Raw genomic sequence first — 14718 nt, 5'->3', positions numbered from 1 at the left:
GGGTAACTTATAAGAGTGGAAACTGGCGCTGGTGTCTATAAAAATCTGTCAACGCTACCTAGCGTTTGATAATACTTGGTATTTTTCAAACTCTGTAATCGGTTTTTGTCAAGAAATGAGATCAGATACTTATTACTACCCTAGCTTACCAATTATAATTGATTATTCTCATTATTATGCTGGGAAAAATGTCAAATGTCAGCGAACACTATATGGCGCTAATAGTTTTTTACTCCACACTAGCATCAGTTCCCGCTCTTTAACTTACACATGCTCTTTGCCCTAACTATTACGCCTATAATAGTTAATAATTTTCTACATTTTTGTTTCTAGGGTGGTGGTGCACGTTTTCTTCGATACAACTGCAGTGTCACAAAATCTAGACCAGGCTGGACTTTAATTCACCCTGGAAAACTGACACACTACCATGAAGGACTGCCGACAACTAAGGGAACTCGATATATTTTAGTTTCCTTTGTAGATCCTTGAATTTTAACGAATTTACTTTATTCTCTTTTACTTTATTTTGAATTTAACGAATTTATTTTCTTCTTTTTTATTTTATCCAAATGAAAGATTAGCTTTATGAAGTTTTTCTTTCGTCAAGCTACTTATTTCATAATGTATATTTATCGCTATTTATGGTAATTGGTTTTTGTGTTTACTTAGGGAATAATGTTTTAAATTTTTTTTTAAGTAAAGTATTGTGTCTTTTATTTATTCGTATTTATTGCTAGATTGTATTTTTAATACATTTTCATTATCTAAATTTCATTAAGTTATTATCTTATTTTTGCTTCGCTAGCTGATAGGATAACCCTTATGTTGACCTTAGTCAAAGGAAGAAGCTTTCCTCACTTTATTTAAATTACGACTTGCTTTTTTTTACATGGTTACACTATCTAACCTACACAATTTTTAAATTTTAAACTACAGTAAAACTACTAATTAGATTAAATAATTTTTAGTTTGTATTTAGTAATGATTTATTACCTAAAACCTTTTTTATTTTTTTAATACAAAAATGTATTAGTTCGTATTTTTTAATTTCTATTCGTTCATTCTTTAAATCTCACGACTTGTAATTAATCTTTCTTAGGAAGTTATGTAATGTCGAATCTGGGCTAAAATCGGTAATTGTATGTTTCTTGTTTAGCAATTTTAAGGGCTTGTGATAAGACATGTCTTTTTGTTTTCGTGTACTTTTTTTTTTTTTTGGGGGGGGGGGGGTGTGGATAACAAACGTTCATCTTAGGAAATAGCAGGGTCAGGGGAAAAGCAGTGACCAACAAATAAGTTTCAAGGTTAGTATTTTCGTTGTATTTATTTTTCAGTAAAATAGGAAAATAGTTTTTCTGAGCCTGAGATTGTATAAGACATATTGGGTGTGGTTTAGCGTCCCCCCCCCCATCCATGTTTCTTTGCATAGTTATGAGCTTGTCTTGTTAATTATTATATAACAAATGTCTTGCCTTTGACTTCGTATATTTTTGTATGCTTAAAAAAACAGTTAGTTTATGAAATAATAAGGCCGAAGAAAAAGTAGTAAAAGAAAATAAGTAGCTTTAATTAGCCTTAATTTTAAAAATGACTTTTTTCCCAACTTTTTTTTGTTAGATGTCTTATCGAGTTTTACTTTTATTATTTCAACACTGTTTCAGTAAACCATGAAATCTTCGCCTTAATACCCTTAGCCTTAGTAGGAGTAGTAGTATTAGGAGTAGTGGTAGCATACAAATATTTGCTTCTGGTTAGTTCAAAATCCCCCTTAACATACCCTGTAAGTTTCAACTACACACTGTATGTCGTTTCTAAGATGTTGTTGATGCACTGTTTCGACAAACTGCATACTCATATCGTGTCTTGATTCATTTAAGCTTTAGTGGGAGTAGTAGTAGTAGCAGCAGCAATGTTGTATTAGTAGTAGTAGTAACAGAAATAGCAGAAGTATTAGTAGCAACAGTAGCATGCACCAGTGGTGTCATTGAGGGGGTGGCAAGGGGGGAAGTTGTCCTTTCAATAATTTGGAAAAAAACGTAATTTGTTAAGAATATTTGAAACTGGTTAAAGGTCGCTTTAAGTGTTAAATTTGCTGTTTACTCTGAGCACACAATTTTTTTTTTAGTATGCTCGTTTTTAACATAAGAAACACGAGAAAAACAAGGGTCCGTTCAAACTTTATCATCGAGTAAAAATGTGAGCTTAGTTGATGGACAAATTGAAAAATGTTCTAGGCTTCCTACTTCTTCACATTTGCTCAGGTCATTTACCCCGTGATATTTAAGATGCTTTTACTTTCTAAAATCTGTCAGTTCAAGATTAGGTTCTGTTGTTTTAAAACTTTCAAGAGTGAAAATGAATAAAACCTCGACATCTGGAAATAGAACAAAAATGGAATTATTGAAGAATAAGAAAGTAGAACGCAGTTAATATAATTTCCTGAATGAAAAAGAAATCATTGAAAAATTAGATAAGACACAGTGCTTTTTATAATGATGTTTGTATCATCATACAGCACTAGGAGAGCGAGCTTTGCTTGTGAAGGGAATTATACTCGCAAAAATGATGTTCAGTGCAACCATCCCTCTGGGGGGTTACACCGAATATCGTTTACACTGGGGGGTCTTATAACTGTTCTGGGGTAATGATATCATACGACATATATTATCAAAATTGCTGATCAATGTGAATAGCAAGAATGTTGTAGTTTATTTGTAAATGGGAATATTATTACAAATTTTTCTAGCCAATAGCAGTTATTCTAGCTTTCTAGAACTGATATCAGTATGAATACCAAAATGCTGCTGAATGATTATAATAGAGAATATATGTAGCAAATCTTTCTAGCTGAACGCAATGTTTCTAGCTTCCTGGAACTGATGAAAGTGTAAATACCAGAAAATGTTACTGTTTAAAAGTAAAAGGGAATATAAATATATAACAAATCATTTCTTGCTGATAAGAACCTTTCTAACTCTCTGGAATTGACAACAATATGAGTACCAAAATTATTGGTGTTTAACAATAAAAGCAAAATATTACAGCAAATCTTTTCTTGTTGATAAGAACCTTTCTAACTCCATGGAATTGACAACAATATGAATACCAGAAATTTTGGTGTTTAATTGTAAAGGAGAAATACTACACCAAATATTTGGTAGTTGATAAGAATCTTTCTAGCTTTCTGTAACTGATGACAATGTGAATACCAAAATGCCACTGTGTTAGCGGTCGTATGGTTTTTAGTATCTATCACGCATGCAATATTGCATAAGATCACAAATTACTCAGAACAGCTAAAGAACCCGCATCCCAAAATCTTATGCGCCAGGGCTAGCTTAATTTATCAAGACAAGGGCGTAGCCTAGCAATACAGAGAGGAGTTTGAAATCCATAAATATCCAAGTTTAGCTTTGGCTTTTAATATGGATAAATAAAAAAAAACAATTTTTTTCAAATGAAAGTAAGGAGCAACATTAAAACTTAAAACGAACAGAAATTACTCCGTATATGAAAGGAGCTTTTCCTCATCAACGCCCCGCTCTTTACGCTAAAGTTTGACTCTTTCTCTTAACTCTATTTTTTTTTAAGTAAGAAACTTTAGTGTAAAGAGCGGGGCGTTGAGGAGGAAAGGCTCCTTTCATATACGGAGTAATTTCTGTTCGTTTTAAGTTTTAATGTTGCTCCTTACTTTCATTTGAAAAAACTTGTTTTTTTATTTAATTTCTGGACGTTTTTGAATTAATGCATGTTTTGATCTTGGCTCTCCGCATATAAATAATTAAAACGAAATTTGTATATTAATTAATCGCAATTAATCGGATGATTTTGAGAAAAAAGGAGCGAGGGAGGAGGCCTAGTTGCCCTCCAATTTTTTGATTACTTAAAAAAGCAACCAGAACTTTTAATTTTTTACAAACGTTTTCATTGGTAAAAAATATACGTAACTTACGAATTAATTTACGTAACGAACTTCTATATTCGTATGTTTTTATTGCGTGTATGAGGGGGTTCAACCCTCGTCGATATCTCGCTCTTTATCCTAAAACTTAAGTTTTGTCCCAATTCCTTAAGAATGACCTCTGAATCACAAAGGTCGTAGAATAAATAGTTGAAAATACTAAAAATACTTTAGCGTAAAGAGTGAGGTATAACGAAGAGGTAAACCCCTCATATGCGTGATAATTTTTGTTCGTTTTAAGTTTTAATGCTGCTCCTTACTTTCAGTAGAAAAAACTTTTCATATATATGTTTTCATTGTTTTTTTTCAAATAATGCTAGAAAACGCTGCGCCCCCTTCATTGAAATTCTCTTCCCCCATGACAAGTTTCTCCATGGAAATATCCTCTCACTTAACCCCCCTCCCCTCAAATCTCCCCCCTAAACAAAAAAAATCCCCCTGAAAACGTCTGCACACTTCCCAGTAACCATTACTATATGTAAACACAGGTCAAAGTTTGTAACTTACAGCCCCTCCCACGGGGACTGCGGGGGAGTAAGTCGTCCCTAAAGACATAGTTATCCTATTAAAGACATACGACTATGGTGAATAAAATGGCTATCTCAGAATTTCGATCCGGTGGCTTTTGGGAAAAAATGAGCGTGGGAGGGGGCCTAGGTGCCCTCCAATTTTTTCGGTCAGTTAAAAAGGGCACTAGAACTTTTAATTTCCGTTAAAATGAGCCCTCTCGCGACATTCTTGGACCACTCAGTCGATACGATCAACCCTGGGAAAAAAAATAATAATAAAGACGCATCCGTGATCTGTCTTTTGGCAAAAAATGCGAAATTCCACATTTTTGTAAATAGGAGCTTGAAACTTCTACAATAAGATTCTCTGATACGCTGAATCTGATGGTGTGATTTTCGTTAAGATTGTATGACTTTTAAGGGGTGTTTCCTCCTATTTTCTGAAATGAAACAAATTTTCTCAGGCTCGTAACTTTTGATAGGTATAACTGATCTTGATGTAACTTATATATTTAAAATCAGCATTAAAATTCGATTCTTTTGATATAACTATTGGTATCAAAATTCCATTTTTTAGAGTTTCGGTTACTATTGAGCCGGGTCGCTCCTTACTACAGTTCGTTACCACGAACTGTTAGATACGAGTATTTTTTTTTTTTTTTTAAGTGACTTATGTTGGGATTCCGAGACGGGAAGCTAATAGCTAATTCAATTCTAAGATTAATTCTGTGTCACTTTAACAATTATAAAGGGAATACTGCCCCCCCCCCATCCTCTCATATAGAAACATGCAAGTGTAAAAGAAACGCTAATTAGAATTAGACACAATCTTACGTAGTAGTTTTGCAAGGTAGCTAATTAGGTTCACTTATTTCGCCAATAAAATAAATTTTATCATTTCAGTCTTTGATCTAATATTGTGGGAATAGAAACATTTGTTACTAATCGTAGATTTTGGATGAGTATATCTATTTTGGAATAAGGATTTTTACTTTTCATTTTTTAATTCTACTAATTTTAAATTGTATCTGTTTGTTGTTTTGATGGTTCTCCATGTTGTTTGGTTTGCATTCCGTTTTGTTTTCGATTGTATGTGGTTTGTTTCGTTAACACTGTTTTTCAGACAAAAAGAACATGTTTCCCTCAGACTTTTTCGTACAGCACTGATGAAGAGAGGTGGTTATCCTTTCAAAAGAGCCGGCATATTTCATCCAGTATTTTCATTGGCCTTATAGGACGCCAATGTCACTTTTTTTCTCTTTTTTTTCTGATCACTCTTCAACATTCCTTTCAACACACCCTGAAAGTCTAAACTTAATACCCTCAGCTGTTCCTTAGATGTTGCTGATACGCCCTTTTCACAACCAGCATGCACACAGAATGTTTTGATTGTGTTTGGTAGCCCCCTCAAAAGCTTTGGGAGGTTATGTCATCGCCATAGATATAGCTATTAGACCTCCAGACTTTCTGAACAAGATTTCTATTTCAAAACTTTGATCGAATGTTTTTGGAAAGAGGATAGCTAAAAAGAAAATGGTAAGGGATCTGGCAGCCCTCAACTCTTTTTTAGCACCCCGTTCGCATCTCTTGAAAGTTTCGACTTAATACCCTAAGCCGTTCTTAAGATATTGCAGGTCCTCTTTTTTGAAAAAATGGATGAGCACAGCGTCTTTTGATTTAGTTTAACAAACCCCTCAACATTTTCCCAGGTTTCACCTTAATACCTTTTGCCTTTTTTGATACACCCAGAAAGAAAATTTTCTCCTTTCCCCAATCACAAAGCCCGCTTGTAAACAATGAACCAACGGCATAATTTACAAATCTTGCCCTGGGGCTGTGAGGGGTAGGGAATCCCTGAAGGCATAACTGTTAGACTTTTTGACAAGTTAAAACAAAATAAACAATTTCGCAATTCTGATCAGTGCTGAGCGGAGGGAGCACCTAAGAAGGGTAAGGAGGAGTTAGGGGCTGGTTAGCCTCCAATCCCTCTTAAACTTCACCTATAAAACCTTGAAAGTTTCAACTTATTAACCTCAACCGTTCCTTAGGTTGAGGTTTTAACTACCAGTATGAACATAGTGCATTTAATTGTATATGGCATCCCGTTCAACACCTTCTTACAGTTTCAAATGATATCCTAAGCCTTTTCGGAGACCCAGGATCAAACATAGCCTCTTTTCCAAATAAAAAACCCGAGGCAATTTGTTAACACTGCAAAAATTGCATAACTTAGTGACCTTGCTCCGGGAACTATGCGGAGAGGGGGTAAAGTCAATCCAAGAGGTATAGTTATTTGACCTTTGAACTATTTTGAACAAAATGACTATCTTAAAATTTAGGGAAAAATTGGGGGGAAAGGACTTGGGAGGGGGATAATTGCCCTTCAATCATTTCGACTCTGAAACAGGGCACTAGAGATTTAGATTTCTGATAGAATTATTCCCTTCCAAAGTTGATCCAACCACCCCTTCCATATGACGTGTCTTTGGGAAAAAATAAATAAATACATAATGATAATACATTGAAGCCTTATGACACTTCGCAATAGGCAGTGCTAGTGCATTTTCTATAATAAACACAAATCATAGTTGTTATTTGTAATTTTGAATCAAAGCTAGATGAACATTGTTCAAAAGAGTTTTTTCAGAGAGGTCTTTTTTCAAAACTCGTTTTTTATGTTTGCCAAAGGGATTGAGAAAGAGAGCATGCATTTTATACAAGACGGGGACTGTAACCATCCGAATAAAGGTTTTTAACACGGGATTTTTAAAAGAACCCTGGTTACACTTCCCAGGCTTTCCGATCAAGAAATAATTCCAAAAAGTGTCGTTTTTAGTGTTCTACGGAACTTTACGATGGTTCTACCAAGACAAATTTGTAAAAAGTACGTAAATATGGGCAGCATCTTTCCAAAGAGTCATTAGACACAAATATTTAAGAAATAAGGCTTCTGAGAAACTGAGGCTTTAAAGGTGCTTGGATTCCAGTCCATTATGAAGTTCTGTTGCTGCCGCTGTTATATGAACGAAAGCAGATTCCTCATGATAATCTGCTAAAATATCAAAATCATCATTGAAACTTGTAAATAATAAACCTTTTGATTTTTGATTTTTTTGATACGTAAAAATGAATAAAAATTTTTCATTTTTGTATTTAGATTTTACAATTGTTTCGTGCGATTTTAAGTTAAAAACGTGCAACTTTTATTACTATTCGTTCAAGATGGGTGCCCAAAACTAATTCAAAAACGGAGCTGACTGGAAAAATGATGGCCACAAAATGGTGTGTTTTTCACACTTTTAACTTCCTATGATTGAAAAACTGTGATTTAGGACTTTTCACAGTTTCTTATACCTTTACCTAGGTATTGAAAAAGTTCCAAAGCTCCCAGTAGCAGGATTCAAAAGAATTACAAAAACTGCCAAATCCACCATCAAGCTGCAAAATCTGCCAGCAAATTTCACTAGACCATGAAAGCTGCCATGTAGCAATGCTGCTATGCTACCCCACTTTTTTCATGGCGCCCTGTACCTATATTTTTTATGCCTGTTGTTATACTTGATATTTTGATTTATAGTTATTTTTTGGGTCATTATAGGACATATCGTTTCAAAAACTGAATCATAGGAACGGCATTAGGAGGGTTACATGTTGCGAATGTGGAAAGAGGGAACAGATTTACTCAAGACTGTTCTTGAGACGGTAAGAGATTATTTCTTACTTTTTATTTTTCATTTGGGTGCTTGTTCTATCATGGCCTTTTCTTTAATCAAGTTGGGGTATCAATAGCGGACTAAGAAAAAGATTTTTATTGATACCTTTATGTTTATGTGCAGTGTGGTTGAACCGTAAGATGGGGGAGGATTTTCTAGATGTTTTCCAGAGAAATTGGCTCCGGATTGTTTTGGGTGCCCAACTAACGATGTATTTTGTAGGAGAACTTGAAGATGAATTTTGAAAATCTCATAAATTTGTCCTCGTCTTTAATTTTTACATTTCGGTTTACCATAAATGATGGTTATTATCTTTAAACTAAAGTCAAATTCCACTGCTTTTACATTTGAAAATTATCCAAAAACAAGTTGTCAATCTTTGGTTCGGTTGATCTTGCTACAACTGAAACAATGATGCTGTGTTGCCACTTGTACCGCATGTTGCAGTATAATACCACAACTTTTTATAGATGTACCGCACAATTTTCTGGTGATACCGCAAACCGCAATTATACCGTGAAATAACTTTGACCGGTGCATTTATACCGCTAAATGACTTTTATCATATAATTTATGCTGAGTAATGTCTCTGTATGGGAAAAGAGGCAAATGTTTGCTCTCAACTTCTAACTAAGACGGCAGGATAGGTTGCCGTGGAACTCGCAAAAATCCAAACGAGTAAGAATACTGATTTCAAGGAAAAACATTATACATATCAGCCTGGTGCCTGAACGAAATTATTTTCAATCGTTACTATGATAAAGATGTACAGACACTATAAAGCAGACCGATAGTATACTCGAATGGAAGAAACAATTAGTCTCGAGCTATCCTAGTTTGCTTCTTGAGGGCATTATCTTACCACTTTTACAGCCTAATAGACTGAATAATATACAGTAAAGAAAGTTCTCTTAAATCTGTCTAAAATTCGTAATGCTTGACCATGGTTAAGAAAAAAAAAATACTATTTGAATCAAAATTCAATGCTGTATTCAAATATAGGCTAGTACTCATTTTCTGCAGAACATCCTTTTCAAAATCTTGAAAATTATTTATTGTCTAGTTTTTATCTTATTTGCTATTGCAAATCATCCACTCAATTCAGATGTAATACAAAATTGCAGAGATGCTGCCTAAGGGAAACAGGCTATAAACCACCTCTTTTTTTCTGTAGCCAAGGATATTTTCTGGTTCCATTGGTCAACCCATCTGTAACCTTTTATTGTATGGGGTCAATGAAAAAATATGGGTAGCTTCGTTTTCTCAGACTATGACACTTGTTCATTCCTTTTCTGGCTATTCCCAAAACGAAGGGGCAGCCGCTGTTGAAGCAAGCCTTGTCTTGTTTCTGGTTGAGCATGATCTAGCTTATTATCTCTCTGACGACTTCCTGAAGTCCATTGAAATTATCACAGGCCAGGACTTGCTGAGCAATGCCAGTTTGAGTAAACACAAGGAACAAATATTGCTAAAGAGGCTCTTGCACCTTATTTCCGTGAAAATATTTTTAACAACCTAAGAACTAACCTTTTTAGCTGATATTTACAAGATGACAAATCAGTCTGTAGCCAAACAACTCTCTATTTTTGTCTGTTTCTGTTGTATCATTAATGGATTTACAGGTAGATTTACTTGCATTGATTGAGTGTAGTGATGGATCAACATATGGTATTTTCAGTAGGTTGGTTGGAGCGATCGATGACGTTAAGGAGGGCGTTCCCTAACAGAGCTGAATTGGGGTTCGCACCACCAACGCTATGATGGTAATTAATTACTTAGCCAGGAGTCTTTTTGAAGAAAAGTGTCCATGTGTTACATTTGGAAAATTTAGCTGCCATTCATATGCCCTCGTTGCAAATCAAGGTTGTAAAATAATTTCAAAGAGTCTAGAAGATTTATGCAAAATAGTTTGCAATCATTTTTGACACAATGCAAAAAGAAAAAGTTACATATAGGAATAAATTTATAAATCCTCACTCAGGTGGAGCAATGCATATTCCTTGCTTGGGTTCCCATCTGTAGGTTTTCATTAGAAAATTCTGCAGAGCGTATTCTCGCAGAGTCGCACACTCATATATTGTATTGGGACTCTTTAGTGACGAACATAACACGCTGTCTGATACCAAGTGACCTTTGTCTGCCAATGCGAATGATTCTCTTTAACATTTTTATTATATATAGAACAAAAATTGTCATTAAAAATTAGTGATGATCATAGTCATTCTGCTTTGCTAGCCGTATCCCTTTTTCCATTCCATTCTTCACACAATATCATATGTCAAGGTAATTGTAAGCTATATCTCCCATGGAACTTAGAAAAGTAACCGTTGATATGAAGAAATGGCCGAAAAACCACCAGAAACCCAATAGGTTTACACGGATCTATATACAATCTTTTCAAGCATAGTTATCACATCTCCAAACGTCTTCAACATTTGGCTTCCATCTGTACCTTATTCATCTTAACTAGGGATCTCCTGGTGATGGAGTCAAGCTTTGAGAAAGGAGGAAGTTGCGTCAAGAAAAAAAGAAGCAAAAGCTTATGTAAAGGGAGTACTTCAAACCCTAGTGTATTTTTTTTGCAGATGCACGCCCGCTTAGAGTCTCGGGCAAGTGACCCAATGTGCAGAGCTCAGACTTTCAACTTAAAAAACAGAATGTTGTGAATAATATATCTGTCCCTTCTTTCGTTTTCAAGACCAGTAAATAAGAGGATCAGAAAATAAAAAATAGAACAAAAACTATAGCTTGTACCACTTTTCTAGAGAAAGTGCCAGAAAAGGATACAAATAGTGATAAAAATAATTTTAATTTGGTTAAAAACACGAAAGAGTAGATTGTCCTGCTGCTAATTTTTAAGAGAACGGGTGGTCTGGACGAGCTATCAGTGATAAAAAACAGATGAGAGGGTTGGAAAGTAGGGAATAGTTGTATATTTATCACCAAGGACCATTTTTCCCTTTCATTTATGAGGGACATCTGGAGGGTATGTCTATTCCTTGTTCTTTTAGACCTTTCTTGCCGCAAATTTTAGGGTAAAATCTATCTCTTAAAAAGAAAAAAAACTTCATTATCCATTTACACGAAAGGGTTACAAGAAATTAATGGTTTAAAGTGTTTTAATTAATTGCTTTGAAACTTATTTGCATTACAGACATCTAAATATACTGTATTTCGATAGGATACCGCTAAAACACCGCTTTTTCACATGACCAGTACCATTTTTCGGTACCAGTCGAGGGGCAACACAGCCATGACGCCATGATGGTGATCGGCTTTAAAATCTAGGGACGAAGAAACGTTTAAGTACGGTACAGTTTGAATTGGATCAATTGAACTTTGTACAAAACGCTTTTCAAGTTAGCGCAGGCGCTGAGTTTAAACACCAACAAACCTGGGTGAAGTCAAGAGCTATAGCATATTAAAATTAAAATGAAATGAAAAAGTGATAAATTTGATAAGGATATTTCACCACTGGTGTAATAATGGATTTGTATGAAAGCTCTTGAAAATGGCTTCCATCTCAGATGATTCAGGATGTGCAATTGCAAATAACCATGGTCATTATTTTGTAAAGAAAACATTCCATAAACCTAGCTGTTGCCATCATTGTGCTGAATTACTCTGGGGACTGATTGGGCAGGGATTTACTTGTGAAGGTATTCTACACTTTTTCCCATAAAGTTGTACTAAGTAGGTTTGGTAGGCTAATAACCTGTTCTACATACAGCACTATAGGCTATGTCAGACTTTTCCCTATGCCTAGCTCCATGCTATTTTAAAAACAGGATAAAATTGTAGACAAGTTCCTTTTCACTATTCTGCAAAGGGGGTAGGCTAGAAAGTAAAACTTTTATTAATGAATCCAGGGCCAAAAACATACTGTGTGAAGTTATTGCCAAGCTAGCCTACTATGTTTACCCTGTTCAAATTTTTTTGTCTTAGAAATTTGCCTAATTGAGTATTCTATACCTATCTAAATTTTGACAAAACAAAATTAGATCTTAATTTTTAGGTTCTTTTTCTTTAGTTTTAGTGTTGTAAATACAATTCCTGTTGTTCGAATAGCCTAAAATTTTAAGCCTTATCAATGTATTTTTTATTAATTAGGAAATGTAGGCTATTTGCAAATCTTTGAAACCCCACAAACTGGGATTGAGCAAAGTTGTGAAGCTGGCAACAATTTTCTTGTAGGCTACTTAATTTAAGCAGAAGACATATTTTGGAAGGTTTCACTTCTATAATGCAAAGATTTACAAAGGTCACCAAAAGTCAGTGCCTTCTAGAGGGAGAAGGAGTAGATTAGGTGCTTCAAATTGCCTTTCTGGAACACACTTCAGTCTGTAGGTCCAGGTCCATCCCTGGAAGTCTCATTTTCCTAACTTAATTCCTTTTCAAGATAGAGAAAAGTTGCTGGTCTAGAATCTTATCAAAATCAGTAAGTAAAATTCTAGGTTTGCTTCTTGCTATCTTGGTAAGTATGTGTGTTAGGTGACTAAGCTCAGTAATTAACCCAGGGCTAAAAATATACCATAGGGAAGTATTTCCAAGCTCTTATATCTACCCTTTTGCTGTTTCTAGGACTTAGAAGATTTAGTAGCCTACATGACAGGTCTATACTTACTTGAATTATGACAAAAAAAAAAAAAAAAAAAAATAACTGCTCCTTAATTTCATGTTTCCAATCCCTCTTTCATTGGCTTTAGTTTTTGAAAATGCAATACCTATTATTTCAGTTGGATTTTAAGCAGTATACATGGTTTTCCCCTGAATTTTAAAAATTGATCTCTAAAACCTTATAATTGGGATTGAGCTAAGGTATAAGGCTTAAAATACTTTCCTTTTACCTTATTCGACTAGGAGGTCTGTTTTGGAAGGTTTGAATTTCATAACACAAAGATTGTTGAATATAATCAAAGGCTGGTGCCCTCTTAGGGTCACCAGCTACCCTCTAAACTGATAGCTTAAAACTGTTTGGCGTGTCTAACAATTCATCCATATAATCAAACCTTGATTGCATACAGGCATGGGCCAACAAGTGGCTTTGCTTTTTAATATAAGGTATACAAATGTGTCCCCTTAATTTTGGCCACAATGATCCACACTACCAATATACTATGAAAGCCTACCAGACATCATTCCCTATTCCATTCCAGATTTGCACCAGTGGTAAAGAACTGGGAGTTACTGTAGATAATCTGTAAAGCTCCATGCACATTCTACACTAACTATCTATAGAAAATTTAAGCATTGGACAGAACCATTACAATCCAGTCATTTTTAAACTTTCTGAAGTCATACAAGGCAATTGTGAGACAAGCCTCAATATTTAGAATTCATCTTACAGGTCCATTTTACAAAATTTATATAAATCTCATTGAAGGTGTACAAAAAAGGGCCACCAAATGGATCTTTGAACTTGGTGAGAAACCATATAATGAAGGGCTATCTACCCTAAAGCTGCTATTTTTGACATTCCAGCATTGGATCTGCAGCATGCTACTAATATACAAATATGTTACTACAGAATTGGCAAAGATTTTTTAGCCAAAGGGTTATCAATGACTAGAACAATTTGAATGAGGGGACCATGTCCTCTGCATCAGCCAAAGTTTAAAAAAAGACTCATTGTAGAATGATGAACCAAACCTTAAATATAAGATAGGAAGTGCCCATCACTCATGTCTAATAAATAGTGATATATTTGTATGCACAAAGGAGTTAAACTAGGATGCCAGTGCTGCCTGTCATACCCAGTGATTTTACATGCTCTGTCCAAAATTGATGTTGGGCAGTGGTGATAATTTTAAACCAATCATCTCCAGATTATACCTATCCATGGTCACCATTACCAAGTGGGCTTGATTTGCATCTGTCCTGTCCTTTCCTAGTTAGAAGTTGTGTCACTGACCTGTAAACACACTGGCAGGCCACTGTTTTGTTTGAGTAAAGTGTAAAAATGGTTGCCATATCAAAAACTGATCCAGTATTGTACTATTTTTTGCTCCATAGAGCAAATTAAGGTAATTTAACTACATTCCAAGATGGCAAGAAGCCACTAAACTAGAATTTTGCCAAACATACTAGTTAATTTAGGTAAATATAAGTTCATGAGGCCAAATATTGCCATATAAAAATGTTTTTTGGAAAATTTACAGTTTAGAACAGAAAATGTATAGAAAAATAATATATAGGCCTAGTATAGTTCTAAACTTGGGTAAAATTCCTGGTACCCAAGTATTGCCAAGTATTACCTTGAATTCCAGCTTGGAGCAGTCTAAGGATTTTTCTTGTAGAAACTGCAGAGTTGATAATACATGACACATAGTTGAATACATACACTTGACTAGTGGTTTGATGTTGCTGATTCAAGTGCTTCCCAGTTATACTTCCATTCTTTTGTTGACCATTCATTGTAAAGATGGTTCTTAAAGCTGTTTGTGGTTTGGGCAGCAATGGTATCTGTCAGTAATTTGTTCCAGAGGTTGGCAACACAGTTGGTAAGAAAATGGGCACATTGCCACTTTGAGGAGAA

General features: G+C 34.9%; 2 protein-coding genes across 2 annotated transcripts in view; both read left to right on the top strand.

Annotated features, from left to right (window-relative positions):
* LOC136041501 (procollagen-lysine,2-oxoglutarate 5-dioxygenase 1-like) overlaps nt 1-769 on the top strand; it is a 218580-nt gene extending 217811 nt beyond the window's left edge. The window contains exon 16 of the mRNA XM_065726205.1: nt 334-769. Within this exon, the coding sequence (XP_065582277.1) occupies nt 334-489 (156 nt within the window). The 3' untranslated portion in view covers nt 490-769. The remainder of the gene's footprint in view (nt 1-333) is intronic.
* A 10782-nt stretch (nt 770-11551) lies between these two features.
* Nucleotides 11552-14718, top strand: part of LOC136041512 (diacylglycerol kinase theta-like) — a 114006-nt gene continuing 110839 nt past the window's right edge. Inside the window, exon 1 of the mRNA XM_065726218.1 lies at nt 11552-11842. Within this exon, the coding sequence (XP_065582290.1) occupies nt 11695-11842 (148 nt within the window). The 5' untranslated portion in view covers nt 11552-11694. The remainder of the gene's footprint in view (nt 11843-14718) is intronic.

This window comes from Artemia franciscana, unplaced genomic scaffold, assembly GCF_032884065.1.
Source record: "Artemia franciscana unplaced genomic scaffold, ASM3288406v1 PGA_scaffold_23, whole genome shotgun sequence".
NCBI lineage: Eukaryota > Metazoa > Arthropoda > Branchiopoda > Anostraca > Artemiidae > Artemia > Artemia franciscana.
This window is presented reverse-complemented; position numbering and strand designations above follow the sequence as displayed.